The 27,144-nt window shown below is 37.4% G+C and overlaps 1 protein-coding gene across 5 annotated transcripts in view; it reads right to left on the bottom strand.

Annotated features, from left to right (window-relative positions):
• LOC127633207 (receptor-type tyrosine-protein phosphatase epsilon-like) overlaps window positions 1-27,144 on the bottom strand; it is a 96,852-nt gene that overhangs the window by 21,719 nt on the left and 47,989 nt on the right. For 3 of the 5 annotated variants that reach the window (XM_052112126.1, XM_052112127.1, XM_052112128.1), the window contains 3 exons: window positions 10,712-10,786; window positions 7,442-7,538; window positions 2,176-2,249 (listed from right to left, as the gene is read on the bottom strand). In XM_052112126.1, the coding sequence (XP_051968086.1) occupies window positions 2,176-2,249; window positions 7,442-7,538; window positions 10,712-10,778 (238 nt within the window). In that variant the 5' untranslated portion in view covers window positions 10,779-10,786. Of the gene's footprint in view, window positions 1-2,175; window positions 2,250-2,371; window positions 2,530-7,441; window positions 7,539-10,711; window positions 10,787-27,144 lie in introns of those variants that run through there. The other 2 variants (XM_052112129.1, XM_052112130.1) reach the window with 2 other exon arrangements.

Here is a 27,144-nt window from a genome sequence, read left to right as displayed (position 1 = left end):
AGCTTCAACCAGCAAGTAGCCATTGGCCAACCAGATCTGAGGTGGCCTTTTCAGCAGGGTCATTTAACAGCTGAACTTCTTGAAAAGTTTCCTGTATGTTTGGAGTGTGTCGTCTCACGTCTCGGCCCATAGAACATTCCTCACAAAAGAGATTTCCGTCAGGTTAGTAGGAGAAAGAGTGCAAAGGAAGTCCATGACATAAATCTATAGAGATTGGAGCCTTCGACAAGACAAACAACCTATGGTGACACGTCGACTATATAAATAAGTGTGCAGAGAGATTTCTCTAACAGAGCTTTACAGAGGATCTTACATTTCTTTGGGAGAAATAAAAAGAGACACAACTGAGACATCTGTTGACATACAGTAAGCGTACTGCGCTATATAATTAAAGTGGACTGCTAAAATCATATTATTTGGTCTAGTAAGAATTTAAAGTGATATGTTGGATTTCATTTTCATTTTGAATCTCTTAACTTTTAATTGCAGACTTTGGCAATTCTGAGCACCGTTTGTGACATTATTAAGTTATCTTCTGAAACTCTAGAGATGCATGTGGGATTACTGGGGCCTTTATCTCAGGAGAAACATCTGAGAAGCAGAAGACTTGGGTAAAAGTCTCCATTTGCTCACTATATAAATCTCATCACCATCTAGGAGTAGCAATCGAGATATTAAAGATATTTTATCTGTGATTTTCTATTCCAACATGCATGACAAACAGGAACATCTGTTTTAAATAGAACAAGTGAGTTCCTCTTTAACATGTTTTTCGTTATGTTTAAATACTTTTGAGGAAATCTGCATAATGGAACCATGAAGAGAATTGCATTCCTCATTTCATCTTTGTTATCACGAACCAAAATGCTCAAATAATACAACGCACACAGTAAAGCCCATGGAAACAACATTTAGTGATACGGAAAATAAAATACAATTTTGGTCTCTTTGGTTTGGTCAATGCAACTTAAAAGGAATATTCTGGGTTCAATACAAGTGTTGCATTTGTGTTACAGTATAATTACAAAAAATATTTCAACTTGTCTCTCCTTTAAAATTAAAAGCACAAATCTGAGTTACAGTGAGGCACTTACAATGGAAGTCAATGGGGCCAATCTGTAAACATTAAGATACTCACTGTTACAAAAGTATAAAAACAAGACATACACAATATGCATGTTAACATGATTTTAGAGTGATAAAATCTCCTATTAAACATTTCTGTGTAAAGATCCTGTTTATCGATTTTTACAACTTCACTGTCATGATGACGTAACACCATAAACCCTTTAATTCCGGTAATTTAGTTGTCCGTCACCAAAAAATTACAATATTAACAACTTTACAGCACAAATAATACACATGTTTAAACAGAAGATTTAATGTAAGTGCTTTTATAAAATTATTAGCTTCATCTTTCTACCTTTAAACCCTCCAAAAATTGGCCCCATTGACTTCCATTGTAAGTGCTTATCTCTAAAATCGATTTTTGCTTATTTAAAGAAAAGGAGGGACGAGACGAAACGTTTTTGGTGGTAATCAACATTATGCCAGAAATGCTGTCGATTGAGCTTAACTTGTACTGAACCCGGAATATTCCTTTAAAAGTCAGTATTTTTTAATGAAAGTCTATGAGATTTCAGGGATGGCTGATTGCCCGTTGGGAAAATCGGAAGTCCGGATGCCTAATAAAGACATAGCAACCTGAGTCAGAGTGGACTGACGGACTGTCAAGTAAGAATAAGAGGTCTCTGGTTAAGGATATTGAAAAAAGAAACAAAAAAAAAAAACAATTGATCAAGCCAACATAATAATAAAACAGTCATTTTTAACAGTTTGGTTTTGGATGTGCAGAAAGCCATTATATGACCAAACATGACTAACTAATGTGTCTAAATCCACAGCAAACCTATTTTTGAGCAATTACAGTGCATTTCTAAACAGAACATGAGTCACATCTAACTGTGACACATGTGTACTACACGAGAATGATCACGTCCTGTATACCCTTCACACAACACAGGCAACAGGAAATGGAGTATAAAACATTTCACATAGTGAAATGTGCTGAAACCCGGCTTCTAACTTAACAACACAACGTTCTTAATGAACATGCCACTTTGGGCCTATTTTAAACCGCAAAACAGGATAAGAGCAACTAAATCAACATGTTACCTTGCTCTTCCAGGATGCCATTTGGTACTTTCTTGTCGACAGCTGTGATGACAGCTTTCCTCTGGTTTTTCAACCTGGAGACAGAAGAAAAAACATAGTAATGATATCAAGAAGAGACAAAGTGCGGTGCGACCTATTCTAAAGAAATGTATATCATATTCTAACATAAAAGTTTTTGAGATTAAGTTTGTCTCACCAACGAAAACTTGAGCTCTTTTTCATCAGAGGAGCTGTTTCTCCACAAACACGCGCTACACTACACCCTTGCTACCCAAAGAAACATGCAAATCCCTGTCTAAGCATGCGGTAATACTTGTGTGTGAGGCAGTATATAAATAAGTGTGTGTGTGTGTGTGTGTGTTTGTGAGAGTGTGTCTCAGTTCCTGGCCTCCCCCACCCTCTATCAGAAATGGGAGGAGCTTCTAAGCATGTTGGACATCATTTTCAGAGTGTGTGTGTGTGTGTGTGTGTGTGTGTGTGTGTGTGTGTGTGTGTGGTGGGTGGGTATATGTGTTTGTATCTGTCTGGGGGTTACTTCAACTGTGGGCACTTTTATGTCTCAGTGGTTGATTTTTATTAAATCTAACAGATTTGTTTTCTAGTTATATGAAGGTGACAATACAACTGTCTAGGAAACGTTTACAATAGCTTTTTCACTAATTTTTGATACTTAACTTTTAAATGTCTTTAATGTATAGATGTTTTACCAAGTATTTACCATGTGTTTTCATTTTACCCTTGTTACAGACCCATCCTTAAGTCTTTTTAAGGGAATGAAGTAGGGGGCATTCATTAAAAAAAAGGTTGAGAACCACTGTACTACAATATATACTGTATGGCACCAACAATCATCCATGTGATTATCTAATAAGCCAATCGTGTGGCAGCAGTGCATAAAATCATGCAGATACAGGTCAGGAGCTTCAGTTAATGTTCACAGCAACCATCAGTACAGGGAGCAAATGTGATCGCAGTGATTTCAACCGTGGCATGATTGTTGGTGCCAGACGGGCTGGTTTGAGTATTTCTGGGATTTTCACACACAACGGTCTCTAGAATTTACTCCGAATGGTGCCAAAATCAAAAAACATCCAGTGAGCGGCAGTTCTGCAGATGGAAATGTCTTGTTGATGAGAGAGGTCAACAGAGAATGGCCAGACTGGTTCAAACTGACAAAGTCTACGGTAACTCAGATAACCACTCTGTACAATTGTGCTGAGAAGAATATCATCTCTGCATGCTATCCTGAGATCCGGGTTGGTGCTGATTTGGTGGCACGAGGGGGACGTACACAATATTAGGCAGGTGATATTACTGATGTGGCTGATCGGTTTGAATATATATACATATATGAAGCTTATAATTTTATAAAAGCACTTACATTGATTCTTTCATTACACTTGTGTATGAATTCAGCTGTAAAGTTGTTTAAATTGTCATTTTTATAGTCGTTTTAGGGTCTGTTGACATTAAATCGAGTTACTATTTTACAAATGTTACTACTTTTAAAATCTGAGATTAATTGTGATTAATTGTGATAACCCTAATATATAAATATCTATGATCTTTTATTAAGAAAATCAAAAAAATCTAACCTTTAACTGAAGTAAAATAATTTAAACAGGGGAAATATCTCATTATTATATGCATTGGCCATAATTATTGGCACCCTTTTATTCAATACATTTTGCAACCTCACTTTGCCAAGATAACAGCTCAGAGTCTTCTCTTACAATGTCTAATAAGGTTGGAGAACACCTGGCAAGGGATCTGAGACCATTCCTCCATACAGAATATCTACAGATCCTTCAAATTCTGGTGGACTCTCCTTTTCAGTTCAAAAAATGTCCTATGGGGTTCAGGTCAGAGGACTGGTATGGCCATAGCAGAACTTTGATTTCATGGTTGATTTTTATGTTTGTTTTGGATCACTGTCCTGCTGGAAGATCCAACCAGAGCCCATTGTAAGCCTTCTGGCAGTGGCAGCCAGGTTTTGATTTAGTATCTATTGGTATATGATAGAGTCCATGATGCCATGCATCCGAACAAGATGTCCAGGACCTCTGGCAGAAAAACAGCCCACAACATTAATGATCCAGCACCACATTTAACTATATGCATTGGGTACTTCTTCATCTCTGTGTGAGCCAAACCCATCTCTGGTGCTTGCTGCTAAAAAGCCGTTGTTGTTTCATCTGACCATAGAACCTGGTCACACTTGAAGTTCCGGTAGTGTCTGGCAAACTGAAGACGCTTGAGTTTGTTGCTGGTTTAGAGCAGAGGCTTTTTTTCTTGAAACCCTCCCAAACAATTTGTGGTGATGCAGGTGATGTCTGATATTTATTAAGACTAATTTCTGCAATTCTCCAGCTGTGAGCCTTGGAGATTCATTGGCCACTTGATCAATCCTCCTCACTGTGCGTGGAGACAATATAGACATGTGTCCTTTTCCAGGCGGATTCTTAAGATCTCCAGTTCATTGGTACATCTTAATTATTGCCCTGATGGTGGAAATGGGCATTTTCAAAGTGGCATTTTGATCAGTGAAGATCACTTTCACTCTATGGAAAAGAGCAGCTTGAACATTGTATCTATCTAATTTACTTTTGTGTTCAATGAAGGAAGAAAGTTATACAGGGTTGAAATGACATGAAGGTGTGTAAATGATCAGGGTTCCCACTCTTTTCAAGCCACAATTTTCCAAGATATTTCCCGGACATTTTATGAGCCCAACAAGTGTAATATTTAAGCAAAAAACGTGTCCATTTAAATCAAGCTTTTATTTTATCGTTCTGTGTGTTTGACAGGAGTTTCTCACCTCCATATAAGCAGTATGCTCCATGGTATTGTGTGATTATTAATCCCCGTAAAGCAGTAATTTAATTAAATAAATAAATACATAGTCTGTATGTGCTGTGCACTTCATAGTGCTCTCTCTCTCTCTCTCTCTCTCTGTTATCTCACACACACAAGCATACACATGATGATCATGATAACGTGTTTTCAGTGTATGAGCGCCGGCTCTACGCATACGTGCCTGCCAATAAAGCATAAGTGATGTATTTGTCTGTAATTAAAATGAAGCAGTTTCTGAGACCACCAAATTCGAATCCTTTAGTTTCAGGGCTTGAAGATGACGATATGATGAGCAGTATTTAAGTTTAGGATTCACATGGCAGGATCAGTTGATGCACCATGACCAAGGGCGTAGATTTGGCGTGAAGCATTTGCATGTTTCCATTGATCATGGTATAAATATTGAGGGGGACTGTACTTGCTTGTTTTCATTATTGGGGGGTTACCTCCCCCCCCTCCCCCCGGAATATATGCCCCTGAAGATGACCTTTGTGTCATTTGTCAGGAGATTTTAGCTAATGACAGCATGCGACCTACTAAATTCTGCAGACACCTTTACACCAAGCATGCTGAGGTAGCGGGGACAACTTCCCAACTATCCTAAGAAAACATGTTGTGCTGCGTTTGGCAAGGCGAACAAAACACATAACATCGGAGAGAAATTGATTCTGCCGGCAGCCAAAAATATGTGTTTCTTGATGGTAGGAGAGGCAGCGGCTTCTAAGCGTGATTCTATTCCACTCTCTGACAACACAGTGGATCGGCCCATCTCTGACATGGCACAGGATGTGAAGGAGCAAGTGTTAGACAGCATCAGGCACAGCCCATTTATTGCACTCCAGATAGACGAATCCACTGATGTGGCCAGCGCACGCACACACACACACACACACACACTTGTTGTTGCAGCTATCCTTATGATGACTCTCCATAGACATAATGATTTTTATACTGTACAAACTATACATTCTCTCCCCTAACTCTAAACCTAACCCTCACAAAAAACATTCTGCATTGGAGGCGCCATCGTGTATGTTGTGTCACAAGAGAGGCCCACTGTCTTTGACTTTGAAAACCCCTGCCCTAGTGAGTAAGCGCCCTTAGGCCAATTTATACTTCTGCATCGAATTTAAGGCATAGGCTACGTGTAGCTACGGTGGTTACAGCATAGCCTACGCCATAGCCTGATGAGCACCTCCTCTGCGTGTTGTGTCGACAGAGACCACAACAGCTGTGATTGGTCCACTTTCACCACAGACCACCCCCAGGATGATAATAAGGATGTGTGAGGTAGTGTCACATTTTTTCCAAGATTATTTCCAAATACATATCACGTTGTAACTGGACTCGGGACCATTAAAGAAATTGTCTCAATCAGGAGCATCTGTGGTTTTTCTGTTTCATAATAGTAATAATATGTTTATTATATATAGTGCCTTTCTTGAACCCAAGGTACCGAAATACATGTAATACAGCAAATGGATAGATAACACTGAGTTTTAGATGTGATTTAAAGGAGGAGATTAAAATAAATGATGAGACGTTCAACATCTCTTCATAAAATTCAATCATTTAAAAATGTTTAATGTAGCTTTGAACTTTCAAAGACATCATTTGTGAGGCAAATCGTGTGTGAAAAACACTTCGGTGTGAAGTTGGAGCAGAGGTTGTGCTGACACGTCACTTCATAGGCTTCAGTGTATTCGGCAGCACTGACATAAGTCATGTGAAATCCCCTCAACGTGCAGAAACATCAGTCACTTTTATACATTAATAGCTCTTCCGCCTTTTTCTCCCCATGATCAAACAAGGTAGACTCACACGCCGATGCTGAAGTAAACTAACAACATGCCCCTCTCATTCAGTCGGTCGGTACAAGTACCAGGTCATACCAGAAGTTTCACGAATGCAGCTTCTTACTTTGCATGCACAGCTGAAACAAAGCACGTGATTGGTCGTAGCTGTAACCAAGCATGAGATCTGCCTCGGTTGGACCACGATTGCCAAGCACACGATAGGCTGCTGATGTAATCAATCATGATTCTAATGTTGTTTCACAATGCGCAGCCGCCAGCAGTGAAAAAAACTATACAAATGTATGTATTTGACTCCTATTCCGAGTCAGATCGTTACCATGTTTTTGTGCTTGTAACGGAAACCTTGTTAGCAACACAGTCAAATGGCTATATTAATATTTTCCAGGATAAATCATTATTTTTCCAGGACATTTAGGCATTTTTCTAACTATCCATGAAAACCGTAAAACTGCATTGCAAAATTCCAGGTTTTCCAGGATGCGTGGGAACCCCGATGATGACAGAAGTTTCTAATAATCTAGTGAGAGTGCAACAAGTGTGTTTTAATTGAGTATATTTTCTAAAAGTTCACAGGGTGTTTGTGTGTGCCATACCTGAGGTAATACCAGGTCAGTAGCCCAAGAAAAAGAACTAAGACGGTGATCCCCAGCAGTATGGTCAGGATATGTACTGTGGACAGCTTCGAGCTTTCTAAAGGAAGAAGGAGAGGCTGTTAAACCCATAGTGAACAAAAGAACAGGAAACTGGCCCACGAATAGAGCCGTTGGAGCCAGAATGGAGACACTGAGGAGCGTTTAAGTGAGGTATGGCAGCCAGTCAAACTAAGGCAAAATTAGTGATTTAATAGAGCGCTCTGTGCTGTTTTGACTGCGGGTATGAGCATTGCTCATTCATTTAACAGCATGTTTGACATGAGTCACACACTAAACCCTGCGATCAGCACTTTACAGCAGCCCAAATACAGTCTGTGTAATCCACCACAGATTTAATACAAATCCACATGACCACACTGATATTTATGCAATGCTTAAACAGTGACAGCGAGCAGAAAGGATTCAAAATTAGTCTCACTGATGTAAAAAACAAAAAATACCTCTAATTAACTGTATAAGCTCTTAATTGAAAAACAAAAACATATTTTCAGGGTCCCCACATCTTTTGACCACGTAAAGGGATAGTTTATAAAGTCTCTCCTCATATATTCACTCCAGCCATCCCAGAGGTGTCTGACTTTGTTTCTTCCGCATAAAGCAAACAAAGATTTTTAGAAGAACGTTTCAGCTCCGTTGGTCCTCACAATGCAAGTGAATGGTGATCAGACCTCTGAAGGTCCAAAAGCACATGAAGGCAGCATAAAAGTAATTTGTATGACGTCAGTGGTTAAATCAATGTCATCTAAAGCAATCCAGTCAGTTTTGGGTGAGAACAACAAAATGTAAGTACTTTTTGTCTCCTGAGCAATCATGATTTGTGAAGTGTAATCGAGCTTGAAATCAGATTGTCAGCAAGAGACTGCAATGGCAAGACGTCTGGTGAAATGGGACGTATTCCAGTGAAAAAGGATTTCATTATTTATGTTGCTTCAGAAGACATTGATTAAAACACTTTAATTACTTTTTGGATTATTTTTATGATGAATTTGTGATAGTTGGACCTTCGGAGTTCTTGCCACCATTCACTTGCATTGTGAGGACCAACAGAGCAGATATATTCTTCATTTATTTTCAGTAGACAGGAAGTCATACACACCTGGCATGGCATGAGGGTGAGTAAATAATGAGAGAATTTTCCTGTTTGGGTGAACTATCCCGTAATTAGGATTTCCGTGATTTTCCAATACCTTGAAAACTAGTTTTCTAAAAATTGCACTCACAAATAAAAGTTTCAAGGTGATTTAATGGAGTTGAGCATGACAAAAAATTGACAGAAATTATAAAAATTTTAATTTATACACATTTTATACGTGTTATGACTTTTCCATGTCTTTGTTTAGACATTTTTATAATTTCCATCACTTACTTTAGACATTTTATAATTTTCATGACTTTTCCATAAATTGTTTAACATTTTATAATTTCCACTACTTCAGACATTTTGTAATTTCCATGAATTTTCCATTAATTTTTAGACATTTGAGAATTTCCATGACCTTTACGTTTTAATTTTTTTTAATTATCATGACTTTATAAATACAGTATATTATAATTTTCCTGACTTTCCCATGAATTTTTAAACATTTTATAATTTCCACAACATAATTTAATTATTTTTTTAATTATCAAGACTTTATAAATACAGTATATTATAATTTTCATGACTTTCCCATGAATTTTTAAACATTTTATAATTTCCACAACATACTTTAATTATTTTTTAATTATCAAGACTTTATAAATACAGTATATTATAATTTTCATGACTTTCCCATGAATTTTTAAACATTTTATAATTTCCACAACATAATTTAATTATTTTTTTAATTTCCAAGACTTTATAAATACAGTATATTATAATTTTCATGACTTTCCCATGAATTTTTAAACATTTTATAATTTCCACAACATAATTTAATTATTTTTTTAATTATCAAGACTTTATAAATACAGTATATTATAATTTTCATGACTTTCCCATGAATTTTTAAACATTTTATAATTTCCACAACATACTTTAATTATTTTTTAATTATCAAGACTTTATAAATACAGTATATTATAATTTTCATGACATTCCCATGAATTTTTAAACATTTTATAATTTCCACAACATAATTTAATTATTTTTTTAATTATCAAGACTTTATAAATACAGTATATTATAATTTTCATGACTTTCCCATGAATTTTTAAACATTTTATAATTTCCACAACATACTTTAATTATTTTTTAATTATCAAGACTTTATAAATACAGTATATTATAATTTTCATGACTTTCCCATGAATTTTTAAACATTTTATAATTTCCACAACATAATTTAATTATTTTTTTAATTTCCAAGACTTTATAAATACAGTATATTATAATTTTCATGACTTTTCCATGAATTTTTAAACATTTTATAATTTCCACAACATACTTTAATAACTTTTTAATTTTCATGACTTTTAAATATTGTATAATTTTAACTTTCAATTATATTTTTTTATTTTTTTGACATTGTACAATTTCTATGACTTTTTTTTAATTACTTTTTAGAAATTATAATTTCCATTGCTTTTAGACATCTTATCATTTCTGTTACATTTTAGATTTTTTTATTTTCATGACTTTTTTCGACATTTTATCATTTCAGTGACTTTTTCAATATATATTTTAAACATTTTATAATTACTATGACTATGGTTTTAGACGTGCAATCTCAATGACTTTTTAATCATGGTTGAATTTACATGACTTTTTCAGGGCTATGAATACATTTTCTGATGTTCAATTTATACTCTTTTCTGACATTTAATCTACAACTAAATGTACTGTAAATATGCAAATACAGAAAACAAACGTGTGAATTACACATAATAAAAAATATATCTCCATCAAAGGAGTTGAAAGGGTTGAAGTGTGAAATAAATTCATGCGTTGACACCATCTCGCACCACCTTAAAATGACTGCGTAGCTGGATTTGATTGTTCCACACCATGTTGATACTAACCTCTGAATGACATTTAGACTTAATAGCATATATAATATAGAGATATGCTCATTTGATTGACTTATTTATCCTCTGTGAAAGTAATTTCAGGCACTTTGTTAACTTCAACCACATGCCCTCTCTTTAAAAGGTCACAGAAAATAAAATGAATAAAACATGATCAAATACAATTGTATCTATGTTAATTAGCTATGAATAATGCAAACTTACCATTTGGTTCTGTCGAATTGCTTAGATCTGGTAGTTTAGTTGTTAGAAGGAATAAAACGAGGACCATTGTGTCTGCTAATAAAAGAGACAGAGACAGAAAGAGAATAGTATCATTCAATTATGTATTAAGAGTGAAATAATAACTGTGAATTACATTCTAGCTTTTAAATACAACTCTAAAAGACAACCAAAATCAACACAGCAGAAGTACACATAACTGCCCACTATCATTCACCATATGAGAAAAATGCAATAGCGCTACTGCTCCAATAGATGACACCAAAACCATTGAAAAAGGTTCCAGTAGAAAGGCTTAAAAGCAGAGAGAGTGTCAGGACTGAAGTTTAAAATATAAAGCAACATGCGAACCCATTAATCCCACTTTCTCATAGATTAGCAGTGATTATTTTAATCTCGTTTAGATTTGGGGGGATTTTGGATGCACATGGCATTACACAAACTATCAAGAGGGTTTAAAGCAGTTCAATCCTCCTTGCAAATGAATGAATCTGTAGATTTACATGTGTTAAAATGCTCATCTGATGTAAACCGTGTATGATTAAACTAAATGGAAATGATCCAGACCACAGTGTCCACCCCTCCCCTTAATCTGCATATCATGTAACTGTAACTTTTAGCACTGGCACTAGAGAAACAGACTACATTTTCTGAATAAACCCACATAATTTGAGGTATATGTTTTGTCTGTAGCACAAACAATGCACGCTGCAGTTTAATACTTGTGTTAGGGGATTGTTCAAATCCTAAACCACAAGTATGAGCAACAGTAATGCTTGTCTGAGCAAATAACACTAAACATAGAAATAGAAAATGCATGAGAGCGAGAGAGATTGTGTGTGTTTGTGAAAGTATGCTGGCCACAATCTTGTATCTGGAGGGCAGATGTCTTCCCAACATCAAGACAGGATGAGCCATGAGTATTCATTCACTCTTAGCTTGACTATCAACACTCCACACTGCACAAAACACCCACGCAGAGAGATTAATGGGCTTCATTGAGAAAATGAAGTGGTATCTAATGATAACTCACTAAAACGGCACAATTTATATACGACAGTCAGAAGTATTGAGAGAGCCCTGTGGTCTTGTATATGGAGTGAAAAGAGCATTTTGTAGGAGTTCGAATGCATTGACTGCCAAAGGTTATTTTAAAATTATATGTAGCTGACATGAAATTTCAATGTGACAAATCTTACATGGTATGTTTCTAATTCTTGTATAATTATATAGTATACAGTTTTAATGACCTCATTTTCAAAGAAATCAAAATTGAGCCTTTTGTTCTTAAATTCAACAAACAGTACCATCAGGGCTGGACTGGTAATCTGGCATACCGGGCTTTTTCCCGGTGGGCCGACGCTCTTTGGGGCCGATCAGGGGAGGGCTGGCCATCGGGAGAAACGAGGGGGCTGGTGGGTCGGTCACGAAGCGTGCTGAATGGTCAATGAGCCGCCGCATTATGCATAACAGACCACAAAACGGTGCCACAATATGCAGAAAAGGACAGCGAAAACAACTCTTGGTTTAAATGTTTGGGTCAGTTGCTATGTAAAATCCCAGGCCGATTTATCTTCCCAGTCCAGCCCTGAGTGCCATTCACAACCCATTTTAATTCAGCAATGTGACATCAGCGATATTTCCAAGTGAAACTGGCCTGTTTCATTCATTGCGCTTTCATCTCACATTTGCTTTTATGACACTATCCGTTTGGTTTGGGTTTAAAGGGATAGTTCACCCAAAAATAAAAATAATTCTCTCATCATTTACACACCCTCATGTCATCCCAGAAATGTATAACTTTCTTTCTTCTGCTGAACACAAATGAAGATTTTCAGAAGAATATCTCAGCTCTGTAGGTCCTCACAATGCAAGCCAACAGGGTCCAAAACTTTCAAGTTAATAAAGCACATAAAGTCATCATAAATGTAATCCAGACTCCAGTGGTTTAATCCATGTCTTCTAAAGCAATATGGTAGGTGATTGTGAGAAACAGATCAATATTGAAGTCCTTTTTTTCTATAAATCTCCACTTTCACATTCTTCTCGTTTTGTTTTTGGCGAGTCACATGCCACAAACCACCTACTGGGCAGGGAGGAGAATTTATCGTAAAAGAGGACTTAAATATCGATCTGTTTCTCACCCATCCCTATAGCTTCTGAAGACATGGATTCAACCACTGGAGTCATATGGATTACTTTAATGCTGCCTTTATGTGCTTTTTTGAGCTTCAAAGTTTTAGACCCATTGATATGGACCTACAGAGCTGAGATATTCTTCTAAAAATCTTCATTTGTGTTCTGCTGAAGAAAGAAAGTCACACACATCTGGGATGGCATGAGGGTGAATAAATAATGAGAGAATTAAAATTTTTTTGGTAAAATGTCCCTTTAAAGTTTGGGCAGAAGGTCATGTTGATTTAAAACCCAATAAAGCCAATTAATCTTCGAAAACGTAGGAGAAGATTTTGCTTGCTTTTAGCGTATCAGTACTGCGGCGATACGTGTAATGAACCATGAAATGTCATTTTGCTAAAATGTCGCCAGAGTCATATAATTTTCATGGGATCAGGCTGGTTTAATATATCACACTGCAGGACTATATAAGTGAACTGCAACTACACAAAAAGGTGATTACAAATTTAGAAAACACGTAAAAGAAACGGTGACCAAGACCTAAACAAATTTAAATGAATCCTATGTTGGAAAGATAAAAGTCTGCAGAGTTGTGTAACTACCACTATAACAGCCTTTCTCTCAAGTAAACTTCTGACAGACAGCATCATTTACCAGCCAGTGTCTCAAATAAAGTGCTTTCCACTTTATCCGCTGTGATAAACAAAGATCAAATGCTGCATTTTTCCATAGTATCCCAGAGCACACTGGCATCAGGATAGCAGCAGTGGATTTGAGTCGATACAGAATCCCACAGCAATTTATAAAGACCCGAGAGCTGCCTGCGGTGACCAGGAAGACTAATGGGACAATTTTTATGAGAAGAAATGACCCTCCCCTTTTCATGCGGTAAGAAAACTGATAACTGAGCTTGGGCAAAACATGTGCATAGACGAGGATAAAAACCGTATATATCACCTAACACTCAATTTGACACCCCTTTAATACATGAAAACAAATGGCGTCTTGTAATTTAGCCAAGTCTTTTCCTCCACACAATAATGCTGTATATATATATATATTGCATCCTCCAAATCGTGCTCATCATTCATTATGTGAACACAATTACTTCCTGGTTGTTGTTTTGTTGTTAATTGTCTTGTTTTAAGGATGCTTAGATGTTTTTGACTGGAAAACAAGACAAAAGTGATTAAGAAAATCATTTTTTGCAGCGCAGAATGACATTAGTTTATGTCTCTCTGGAGCAACCTAGGGTAAAAACAATGTTCAAGGGCACAGCGGGGACAGGGTTCCCTCAGGGCCACTACTGTTAAACATAAACACACAGCACCTGCAGCATTGCTGTGTTTCACTGTGGTTTTGCTAGGACACAGTGGGGAACTGTGACAGTAAGTGGGGCGAATCGTTGACACACATAAATCTTGTGTAGCCACTCTTCAAAGCTGTGTCTCTTAGACTCGGATGTGTTTGTGTTAATGTATGTGGGCTGCTTCCTCCAAGCCCCAAATCCTTAAAGGAACAGTTCACCTAAAAATGAAAATTCTGTCATAATTGATTCACTCCCATGTTGTTCCAAACCCCATTTTATTTTCTTTCTTAGGTGGAGGCCAAAAGGAGATCCCAGGTACTCTTTTCTATACTATTAAAGTGAATATCAAATCCAAATATGAAAAGAACAACATATATGTAGTCCGCACGACTTGAGCACTAAATTCCAAGTCTTCTGAAGCCATATGATAGCTTTGTGTGAGGATCAAAGGAAAATTCAAGTTTTCTTTTTTGGAGCTTGACAGCCCCTTCTTGCTATAATGTTTGCTTATATTGTATGAAAAAATTAGGAATATGAGGGAGAGTAAATAATGACTGAATTTAAATTTTTTGGTGAACTATCCCTTTAAACAAAAGCAACATTGGCAACCCTCATTTGTACTCTTAAAACAATTCAAACAAAGCTTCTCCTCTCCTGTCGGCTATCTCTTCTCTTGACCATGTCCCAGACTTCCCTCCTTCAGTGAGCATGAGATGCTTTTTCTTCTTGCATCGGTCAGGAGTGGTCTGCTGTTGTTTTCTTTGCTCCCAGCATGAGATTTAGTTCTTAAGAGTCATTATTGTAAATAGGTCACAGGGTAAAGCTGTAGACAGACTCCTTTATATGAAAGACATTTGCACATAGCCTTGGGTGAGGCCTTATTCCAACCCCCGCCCCTTCTAATTTAAGAGGGTTTTGCACCAGTGACTAGGTGTTTGAAACCAACATGCAGTACAAAACCTCTGCTAGAGAAAACACACATTTGCACAATTGGATTGTATCTGTTTTGTGTTTTTTTTTTTGTTTTGTTTTTCACTTTCTTAAAACTTCACTAATGTTTTTTCCCCCACTTCCTGAGGGAGAGATACGGGCAAGCTCCTGTATCTCTTTGTGTCACCTGAAAATGCTCACTCACTTTCAGGGCCACTGCATAAGCAAATTAGGGCCAACTGGCCATCAATGATAAGGTTGCTCCCCACTGATGAGGTCACCACGCCAGCTGCCAACAAAAGGGTCAGGTATAGGGGTATGGTTAGGCGATGTAAAATATCAAAGAAAAGTGCCCATTATGTTAGAAAAACAAATGTGTGTGTGGGTGTTTTTTTAGGATATAAACTGGTAATTACAAGGTTCAAATCACTTAAAAACATACTAAAATATGTTTAATGTAAATATGCAAAAAGGTTTTTTGTGAACGTTAGGTTTAGGGGATATAATCTATAGTTAGTACAGTATAAAAATCATTATGTCTATGGAGAATCCTCATCATAAGGAAAGTCACACCAACGTGTGTGTGTGTGTGTGCGCGTGCATGTGTGTGTGTCTAAGCTGATAGCCATGAACTAAAAAAATTCTGCCATGGGGTTTTTCAGCCCACACGAATGCTCCCGGCGACCACAATTTTTATAGTCATTTTCACAGATACAAGAAGTGAACACAAGCAAGATAAGTAAATATTATTTGTATAGCACTTTTCACAACACACATCGTTTCAAAGCAGCCTTACAACAAATCATGTATTCACAAAAATGTTTAACCCGGCTGCATTTAGTCATCATCACTCAGAGACAGCATTGGAGTCCGACACAGAGCAGGAAAGGAGCTGGATCTGGCCGGCTCTGGTAACCTCTGGAAATGTCTTACCATCCAATCTTTGATTTCATTGATACACTCTGCTAATTTGGAGAATTGTGAATTTTCGTTGGGTTTAGAAGAAATATAAAGTTGGGTATCACCGGCATAACACTGGAAACTTATTGCATGATTCCTGATAATATCTCCCAGGGGAAGCATGTATAAGGAGAAAAGCAGAGGCCCTAAAACTGCTCCCTGTGGCACTCCATATTTAACTTTTGCTTGATTTGATAATTCCTCGTTGACATATACAAAGTGGTAGCAGTCTGCTAAATAGGACCTAAACCATGCTAATGCAAGTCCACAAATGCCAACATAATTCTCCAGGCTATTCAAGAGAATGTTGTGATCAATCGTGCCAAAGGCAGCAGAACTAAGATCTAAAATCTCCAGAAGTGAAATGCAGCCACGATCAGATGATAACGCCAAGTCATTTGTAACTCTGATAAATGTACAGGGACATGCTCAGCTGTCATGAATAATAATGTCACTATGCAAAACAAAGCTAAATGGCCCTTAAATCATTGTATTTAAACGAAACACAAAATGTTCATTCCTTATGAAGACAAATGAGTGGATCTCATGAAAACATGTCTAGGTCACATTTATACTCTGAAAAGCCAGAAAAAAATAAGCCATTATATTTAGCAGAATAATGGTGAAATATGAACTGGACATGTTCTTGACAGGTTTTGTGAGATTCATCGAAATAATCCCCTAAATTGAGAACAAACTTTGCGGTTTCTCTTCATGCTACAATACTGCATTCTCAGTGAAACAGTCAAGGAGACTAAAGGAGTCATGTTTGAGCTAGCAGGGGCTGATCGCCTGTTCGAGAGAAATTAATTAGCAATGTCAACCCTTGGGGATTGGAATTACACACACACACACACACACACACACACACACACACACTTTTGTTTTAGGACTTCTTTTTTTACAGTGGCTGTTATTGGTGATCCAACATTGTACCAAAAGTGTTAATTTACAGTACATTTATGAATTTGGCAGATGTTCTTATACAAAGCAACCTACAGGGCATTCAAGCTATGCATTTATCAGTCCTTGCGTTCTCTCGAAACTGTGCTCTAGCAGCTGAAATACAGGAACATGTTTATTGTTAAAATGGAAAACAAAATTGTTCTGAAATGTATTAAATGAGTCATGTGATGAGGAATCAAACTTTCCTTGATATTTTGACATAAAAGAGGTCATTCTACTATAAAAGCATACTGTACATTTCAGAACTCAAAACGTAATCCCCAATGCTATAAAAGCATTTAGTGAAACCAAGCTGCAAAAATGTCTTATTCTCTACTTCCGCAACTTCCCTAGGTCACAAAGGGACCCATTAATTCATGACCGCCTCTACAGCAACAGCATCAACGCCTACTCTACATCATCGCACCCTTGGCCCTGCCCATTGGTGCTCAGTTCGTAAACCCAGAGAGAGAGAGAGAGAGAGAGAGAGAGAGAGAGAGAGAGACAGAAAGAGAAAGAGAGACAGAGAGAGAGAGAGAGAGAGATAGAAAGAGAGAGAGTGGGACAGAGGGACAGACAGGCCAAATGTGGCAAACTAACTATTCCTGAACACCAAAGAGGACCCATCTGGACTATTTTTAAATATTTTGTATATAGACATGTACTACAAAGACGTCATGTATCTCGCAGTGCCTTTAAAAGACGCGTTGTCAAGTTACAACTCTGAAAGGGAGATGCTATTCTGTTTCATTAGCTGCTCTGCCTCTTACTTTTGTGAGAACAAACACATCCTGGACACCTTTTTGTGCCTATCTGTGCCATTTTGAATTGCTAATGTATATAAACATGCACATAATGGACGTCTTTGACATTTTTGATGCGTTTCCGGTGATCTGCACCTCAATGCATCAGACTACTATATGTGTGTGCGTCTTGTTCATCATGCTTTGGATTATGTGTGTGCATTTTTTATAAAATGTTTTGCCACATACTGCATAAGCGTGGATTGCTAGAACTCGTCATAATACGATTCAAGCTTTGCAAAAGACTGTCATTGAAAAACTAAGTGTTAAAAACACTTTGACCTGATTGCAATACCTTGAGTAAACGACTTCATACATGAATATTTCAAATGAGTGTTTTATAGATTATGGTGCTGAGTGTTAACAGTTGTGCTTGAGATGAACAGTTTAATATACTCAGATGCAATTTGTTGGATGTGCGTTATGCGTAAACACTGAAATTTAGTTTTTAAAATATGGCAGTATTGGAGGCGTTGCACTATGTTAGCCAATCAGAACAGTGACCATTTCTGATGAAGTTTAAAGGAGGCGCTTAAGCTGCGTTCACTTTGAAAACCTACTTTGTCGCTGCATGTCGCCAGTGGCTGGCGGTTAGGTCACTTGTGGCGTGTATGGAGAGTCTATACTTTTTTTGCTTCTTTACAATTAATATTATTATTAAAATGTTAGGATCTCGTGAGCTCTACCATCTTCTCTCGAATTGGCTGTCGCTCCTGAAAGTCGCTGTTCATTTGCATAAAGTTAAACATTTCTCAACTTTGTCGCGTCGCTGGACACGCCCACTTCCGGTCGCCAACGGTCACCGTCGTTTGTGTTGCCAGAACTCACCAGTTCTCATTGAAAAAGAATGAGATGAGGTCGTTTTGTCGCTGCGTGTCGCTGGTAGTGTGAACGCAGCTTAGGGCAAAAACTGAGCGTTTCAGGCAGAGGGCCAGGGACAGGGTGGAAAATGATCATATAATACTAAATTATGACTGTTTTGGTGAAGAAAAAACAAACAAACTTATAAGTGGACCTCGGGGAAGATAATAATGAAAATAATACATTAAATAAAAATAGAGTATGTCATGACCCCTTTACCATGGGTAAAGGACCATGACCTGCAGAAGCCTGAAAATATGCAAAATTGTAACCATGACTAAATAGGAAAATGTAATTTTTGTAAATTCAGTTTTAAAAATCTGGGTAACATCTTAGCGTTTTTGAATCAATGGGACGCTTGTAAATGCCATTTTTTATTTATTTTTTATTTTTTATTTCTACTACTTATTATTTTATATATTTAATGGTTCAACAGGCTTAAAACCTTTTCTAAAGTGATTATTTGAATAAGCATTAACTTAATTGGTTACTCAAAAAGTATATTTCTGCCTCAAATGCATTAGTTGATGCGTATTGCCCTATAGCGATTGTTCCTATTTCTACACTTTTTTATTTATTTTCTAAAAAGGCTGCTTTAGTCTCATTTTACCCTATTTTTATCTAGCATTGTTTTTCTCTGAGACTATCAGCACAAACCTGAGAACCATTTTTGGGTTGCAATCAATCAGTTACAGTAAAAACCACAGATATAGAGAACCCAGCCCCTTAAAAAAACAACAATACCTCTATTTGTAGGCAACAGTGAAAACCAAACCATTTTGGGGCCAGGTACATTTAACATCATAGTCATCACACTGTTCTAAGCACACTAACCACAACTTTCTGTTCCTTGCCAGAGATACCAACATTTATTTTTAGTTTTAAATGAACATTTATGCATTGGGCAGATACGCTTATCCAAATTAACATACGGTGTATATATATTTTATCAGTACCTATGACTTGAGCTTTAGAAGTGGAGCAACAGGAACACTTTACCTCTGTTTCTCATTGCAGGGATATTAAAAGTAAATGTTATTTTACTCTGGCATTTGCTGAAATCTTCCCTGGAGGAGTGCAAACTGGCATGCTAATCAATTCCGCTACAGTGATCCACATACTGGATGATGATTTAAAGCTGGCTCTGCAGTCACATGGCTTTAAACATGCATGTCGTGTCTGTTGTAGAAGCATCTCACAAGGACATCCATTGCCGGTTCTTGACGATAATAAATCAGCCTCTCTTTCTTTTTCGAGAACTTATGAGTGCACACTGTACGTTCAGTTTTGTGGGATTGCCAAAAGTTTGACATCTAGTTACAGAACCAGTGGTGTTGGAGCGGATCGTATAATGTAATAAGTTATTCTTGTTCGCTTACATACAGTAAGTCTCTCCTTTGTAAAGCGTGTGACTGGTTTGGTGGCTTTTCCTGCCTTTAAAGGCTGAATATAGCATGAGTAAATGGGGGACATTTTCATTGATTGGGTCGAATTTAAAGAACGTTTATGTCCTTAACTGAATGAGTTGGGGTCTGAACAAGACTCCAGAAGTTGAAAACGCTGATAAAACTAAGCTGTCCTTTTTTTTTTCTTTCCTCTTATTTTCTGTGTTTGTGTGAGTTGACAGACAGTACTATCATCATAGGCCCCGCCAGCAGAGCTTTTACAATACAGAACTCAACAGCTGTTCTTCACAGCCAATGCAACCTGTAATTTCACATTAATTGAGTCCGGGCCAGTTTCTCTGAACACAAAATGAATCCTGAAAATGAAATCCACATTTGCAGATAATCTCCAAGGTTTAGGCTCAAATTGAGTGATGCACATTTGATGAAAATCTGCACAGATGAAATAAGCACAATTAACAAAGTTATTTGGCTCAAATCATATTTTTTACTGTGTGCGGATAACAAAATCTGGAGGTTTTATTGATCTCACAGGATCAATTAGAGAATGACACCAGTTCATTCATGATAAAATACACACCTTTTCAAAAGCCACAAGACTTAAATATTATATGTGTTAGCATAATTTTAGCATTAATCTGCATTTACCAGATTACAGGGTTTAACAGGGTTACATGATCACAACAACAAAGTGGTAAGAGTTGTTTCAACGCTTTCAACATTTACTTTATCTATTTGTTTAGGGACAACATGAATATTTTTTGTTTGGTTAACTAAAACTGGGCAATGCAATTTCAAATTCCCATTGTGCTTTGCATGGCACTCGATAGGGAGAGTAAATTACAAAATGAAGTTGTAATGTCTTTGTTCAAGATGAATGCAAAGGAGAATACTTGTTAGTGTTTACTGTTTTGTTGTGTTGAGATTTAGAAGGGTTTCTGTTATGTTGGAGTTTTGGGGGTTACCGTCACGGTGACGAGTGGGGCTTGAGCTTAGGTTGAGAACAGGTGTATGTTCAGTACGCTCTTTATCGCTTTACTTGTTAAGCTATTGCTATGCTAATCATAACATAGTGTTTCCTTCAGTGTGCTTTCAGCATGCTAGCATTCACTCTACAAGCTAATATAGAACAGAAAGCGATTAATTGAAGTTCATTTAGCATGTCTTATTTAGTTGGGTTAACTCGATTCAATCAGGCTCCCTCTACTTGAAATATGTCAATTGAAATTACATGTTAATTTTAATGTAAGAAATTTCATTTCAAGCTAGTGGAAACACTGTCCACGATTGAATCGAGTTCAGCCAACGAGTTATTTTATTTGAGTGCAGATAATGTTACGAGTAATGTTTTACACTAACTTCATGTTAATATTTATTTATTTATGTCTTGTGGCTGTACTTTAGAAACAGTGTGTATTTTAGTGTTTATGGATTGGCCCAATTCACTTCCATTGTAAGTGCTTCACTGTAAACGCTATTTTTGCTTTTGTTGTTTTGTTTAAAATAAATGAGGGAATTGTCTGATTATGTTTTTGTGGTTATCGACATTATGCAACTTTTTTTCGATTGAGCTTAACTTGAAATTGAACCCAGAAAAGAACCAATCACCTTTATTAAAAAAATAAATATGCTTTATTTTAAATAAAAGTATATTTGTCTTGATTTCCAGTCCAAAATATTGAAAAACGTTCTTAAAATAAGATAAATTTACTTGGGAAGCAGAATTATCAGTCTTGTTTTCAGAGAAATCTAACAATATTTAGTCATATTTATGCTTATAACAAGAATAAAAAAAAAAGTATTTGCCAATGGGGTGAGAAAAAAAAAATTATTCAAAGGCAAAAAAAATTATTAGAAATGTAGTTTCTTCTTGTTTTAAAGATGTTTAGATATACAGTATTTTCCAGCAAAAAAGACCCAATAAGTTTTTGGGTTTTTTGGTCACATTAGGGGTGGTTGTGGGTCAGGTGGTAGAGCGGGTCGGCCACTAATCGCAAGGTTGGCGGTTCGAAGATGCTCTCAATGGCGGCTAGCACCTTGCATGATAGCTCTGCAGTCATTGGTGCATGAGTGTGTGAGTGGGTGAATGAGACGCAGTGTAAAGCGCTTGAATAACGCTAACCACTAAGGCACTATATATCTGCAGACCATTTACCATATTATCAAACCAACCGAAAATGATGATCGGCTATTGGTATCGACCAAATTTTCTCATGTCATTCTGCTTATCAAGAATTTATATATTTTCTCCTTGTTTTAAAGATGTTTAGCTATACAATATTTATTGCAGTATTAATACTATGGATGCAGTATTGGTGCATCCATAGGTAACATAACTAATTACATTATTTAATTATTATCATCATTAACAATATGAACAGGCTGTTTATTTCATATTTACATTTTCTAAATCTCCATTTCTGACCTTACTAAAACATTTATTTTGACATTAACACCACAGGCTCAACAGGAACGTTCTCACTGTTGCTACATCACAGCATGTGAAAAGAATTCATCAGAGTCTGTTTTCACAGACGTCCGACTCTTAACCTGACAGACTAGCAGCAGGCCGTGCCATGTGGGAGCAGACTGCTGCGTTGTTGATTAAGGTTGCATAAGTCTGTAATTTGCTCGGATGCTTTTGTGAGAAACAACTATAGAAGTGTGGGCCGCTCAAAAAGTGCACTGGATTTACACTGAGTGTTATTTGGCTTGTGTGTGTGGTGCAAAGCCAGCATTTACACGCACATTAACTCCCAACAAGAGGCCACTGATCTCAGCTCATTCACGCCGAGTGTCTCGGTCTCGCTCTCTGCAGGCCAGGTCGCATGTAGGGTGGCACCATACATTGGCCATGGCAATGCAAACTCTATACAGGTCTGACGGATCAGAGAAAATATGACCGTTGAAATCCATTCAGGATTCCATAAAGCACAGATCAATCTGGGAAAATTCACACACAGTGATGTTCGCCGTGGGAAGCCGTGACATTATGACATCAGATAGCCCATTGTGAGAGAGAAAGAGTGTTTATGTCTGTGTGTTTGTGTGTGCTGACATTTTAATAATGATACCAGCTTTGATTGGTCCTCAGCCCAGAGAGAATAGGAAATGAAAAGACAAACAATCAAAGACAGAAATGTAAGACGTCTCAAGTCTATCTTAAAATGATGCTGAAAAGTCTGACTAAAATAATCAGGTTAAAACACAATATAGGAGAGACCGGGGCAAGTTGTCACCGTTTTTAGGGTAGGTTTATTTTAGAAAGTCAATTTCTTCATGGGGGCATAGTTTAATGTCTTAGCTAGCCATTGAACACTTCCAACAAAAATTCCCAGAAAAACAAATATACAGTTAATTTAACATCAAATATAATGGGAACTAGGGATGTGCAAAACTACCAATTTTCATAATCGACTACATTTACATTTATATTCATGCATTTGGCAGACGCTTTTATCCAAAGCGACTTACAGTGCACTTATTACAGGGACAATCCCCAGAGCAACCTGGAGTTAAGTGCCTTGCTCAAGGACACAATGGTGGTGGCTGTGGGGATCAAACCAGCAACCTTCTGCTTACCAGTTCTGTGCTTTAGCCCAACACACCACCACCACTCCATACTAGTTGGTGGGTCATTTGAACGACTAGTCGGTGTTAAGGATATTAATGTACACTCACCTAAATGATTATTAGGAACACATACTAATACTGTGTTTGACCCCCTTTCGCCTTCAGAACTGCTTTAATTCTACTTGGCATTGATTCAACAAGGTGCTGAAAGCATTCTTTAGAAATGTTGGCCCATATTGATAGGATAGCATCTTGCAGTTGATGGAGATTTGTGGGATGCACATCCAGGACACGAAGCTCCCGTTCCACCACATCCCAAAGATGCTCTATTGGGTTGAGATCTGGTGACTGTGGGGGCCATTTTAGTACAGTGAACTCTTCGTCATGATCAAGAAACCAATTTGAAATGATTCGAGCTTTGTGACATGGTGCATTATCCTGCTGGAAGTAGCCATCAGAGGATGGGTTCATGGTGGCCATAAAGGGATGGACATGGTCAGAAACAATGCTCAGGTAGGCCGTGGCATTTAAACGATGCCCAATTGGCACTAAGGGGCCTAAAGTGTGCCAAGAAAACATCCCCCACACCATTACACCACCACCACCAGCCTGCACAGTGGTAACAAGGCATGATGGATCCATGTTCTCATTCTGTTTACGCCAAATTCTGACTCTACCATCTGAATGTCTCAACAGAAATCGAGACTCATCAGACCAGGCAACATTTTTCCAGTCTTCAACTGTCCAATTTTGGTGAGCTCTTGCAAATTGTAGCCTCTTTTTCCTATTTGTAGTGGAGATGAGTGGTACCCGGTGGGGTCTTCTGCTGTTGTAGCCCATCCGCCTCAAGGTTGTGCGTGTTGTGGCTTCACAAATGCTTTGCTGCATACCTCGGTTGTAACGAGTGGTTATTTCAGGCAAAGTTGCTCTTCTATCAGCTTGAATCAGTCGGCCCATTCTCCTCTGACCTCTAGCATCAACAAGGCATTTTCAGCCCACAGGACTGTCGCATATTGGATGTTTTTCCCTTTTCACACCATTCTTTGTAAACCCTAGAAATGGTTGTGCGTGAAAATCCCAGTAACTGAGCAGATTGTGAAATACTCAGACCGGCCCGTCTGGCACCAACAACCATGCCACGCTCAAAATTGCTTAAATCACCTTTCTTTCCCATTCTGACATTCAGTTTGGAGTTCAGGAGATTGTCTTGACCAGGACCACACCCCTAAATGCATTGAAGCAACTGCCATGTGATTGGATGATTAGATAATTGCATTAATGAGAAATTGAACAGGTGTTCCTAATAATCCTTTAGGTGAGTGTATTATTAGGATCTGTTATGTTCATTTGACCCATATCAGACACACTAAGCACAGCACCAAGTAATGGATTTTAACACAAATATAGGCTGAATAGCAATAACATCATGTAAGAAATAATAAAGACTCCAATACAGAGCGGCACAAAACCGGTTATGCACATCCTGAATGCAGAATGACATGCTTCAAAGTAATCAGAGTGTTTCAGGGTGATCCTCGCTGTGCATTGAAAAGTGCAGAACTGCAAGATAATGATGGAACATCAAGAGGTTTAAACCTTTTTTTTACAAATCGTTTAAGCAGCATCAGACAGAATAAGTCAAATACTTTAATTTCCCAATCACGTCTCACAACTGGAAACATTACTCACAGCAGAGGATTTAATGTCCGACAGTGATCGTCTTGTAATATATTGTTGATGCGGCACTTTGTTGGCTGAATGAGCAGCGGTGCATAAATGGACTAAACTTAAAGCATTAAAGAGACAAAACTTCTTGCAGGTTTTACATTACTGACTGTTATTTGCTTTTAAGCACAGCAAGCTTTCATCATGCAAAAACACTCCAAGAAGTTGCATCTCTCAGTTAATTTGAGAATTGCATTTCCCAATAAAACCACCACCATTAAAAACATTCATGTTAGTAGTCGAACCCACCTTAGTATCGACAAGTCGATTGGTCGAGCACCCTGGCAAATCACTAAAGGGAACCTGCTGTATATTGACACATTAGTACGTTTACATGAACGGGTATAATTGAGTTACAGCAGGTTTTTTCAAAGTATATGACACAATGTGTAATCAAATATTTAAAGGAACGACGTCAGCTGAGGAAGTGCCGGTAATAAATGTTGTTCATCACCTCTGTATTTTGATGCACACACACAATGCCGAGGCCAAATGTGGTTCGAGTAACATGCACACATACTGGACGAAGACATTCTTTTAGTCTGACTTCACAAAAATCTGACTTGTGTGACTTCAGTCGGACTAAAGAGTTTAGATGACATTTTAAAAAGGCAAATAACTGTTTTAGTCTGACTGAAATCAAACCTTTAAGTGCATGTAAATCTACTGACTGATAAGAAAAAAAAGAAATCCTTTATTTTTTAAATGTCCTCTATGAAACAATGTAAAAAAAATAAAAACCAGCACAGATGGAAAGGTAACATCTAAAAATATCAATCCATTGTTTTGGTGTGATAAAATAAAAAATGGCAAGATACAAAGCACATGTGGCAACTTTCCCTGGCATGACAATAATACAAAAAATATCCTTATTTTGAAAACACAGTTATATTCGGTTAAGATCTACCTGTGTGAGTTGTTCATCTGGGAGTCACACTTGTGGAGATTGGGGTCAAAAATTACCCGAATATAAATGTTTATATTTTAAGTATATATATATATATATATATATATATATATATATACACACATGTTATATCACTAATTTCACTAAAGGCACTATAATTGTACATTAATGGTAGTTAGACCTTATTTACCTCTAAATTATACCACTCATTCATATAAATACCATTCATTTTAAATTTGATGTTGCCTTCACTTAATCCATTCTTCATGTTCATAAATGTGTCATGCATTGGGGACAGATTGCAGCCCTCTGATGGGGGAAAAAGAAAAATCACATGTAATATTACGTTTAACCACTAAATGACTGCACAGATCCACTCAAAATTATGCATTTGGATATGTTTAGACATTCTATCCGGAAGACACGCAGGCTTGAGTGAAGTTTAAGATGCCATTTATTTTATAAATGTAAAACAGAAAGTAATGTGTCTCTCTCTTTGGCGTAGGCCCCATTCGGCGGTCCGAGGGAGTTGTACCTGGAACCGTCATGTCCTGCCGGAGATAGGAGGCAGGGGCGAGGAGCCTACCCCCATGCGGGACAGGGCTCAACTGGTGGTGGTGGGGTGGTGGAGGTTGCCGTGTTAGCACACTGAAACAGCAATGTGATAGATTGTGAGCAGACTTATAAAGCAATGGCTTACATGTGATTGGCCAGGAATTACCCAGCTAATGGTGCGATGATGTACAGCTGCTAGTCTTCCCGCTAGAACTACGCTGTGCTTCCATTTATCGAAGACTTTTTTTATTTTTATTTTGAAAGTTTAGTATTTGCATATATATATATATATATATATATATATA

The sequence above is a fragment of the Xyrauchen texanus genome, chromosome 40 (assembly GCF_025860055.1).
Source record: "Xyrauchen texanus isolate HMW12.3.18 chromosome 40, RBS_HiC_50CHRs, whole genome shotgun sequence".
Taxonomy (NCBI): domain Eukaryota; kingdom Metazoa; phylum Chordata; class Actinopteri; order Cypriniformes; family Catostomidae; genus Xyrauchen; species Xyrauchen texanus.
The sequence above is the reverse complement of the archived record's forward strand: the minus strand, read 5'-3'. Positions and strand labels throughout refer to the sequence as shown.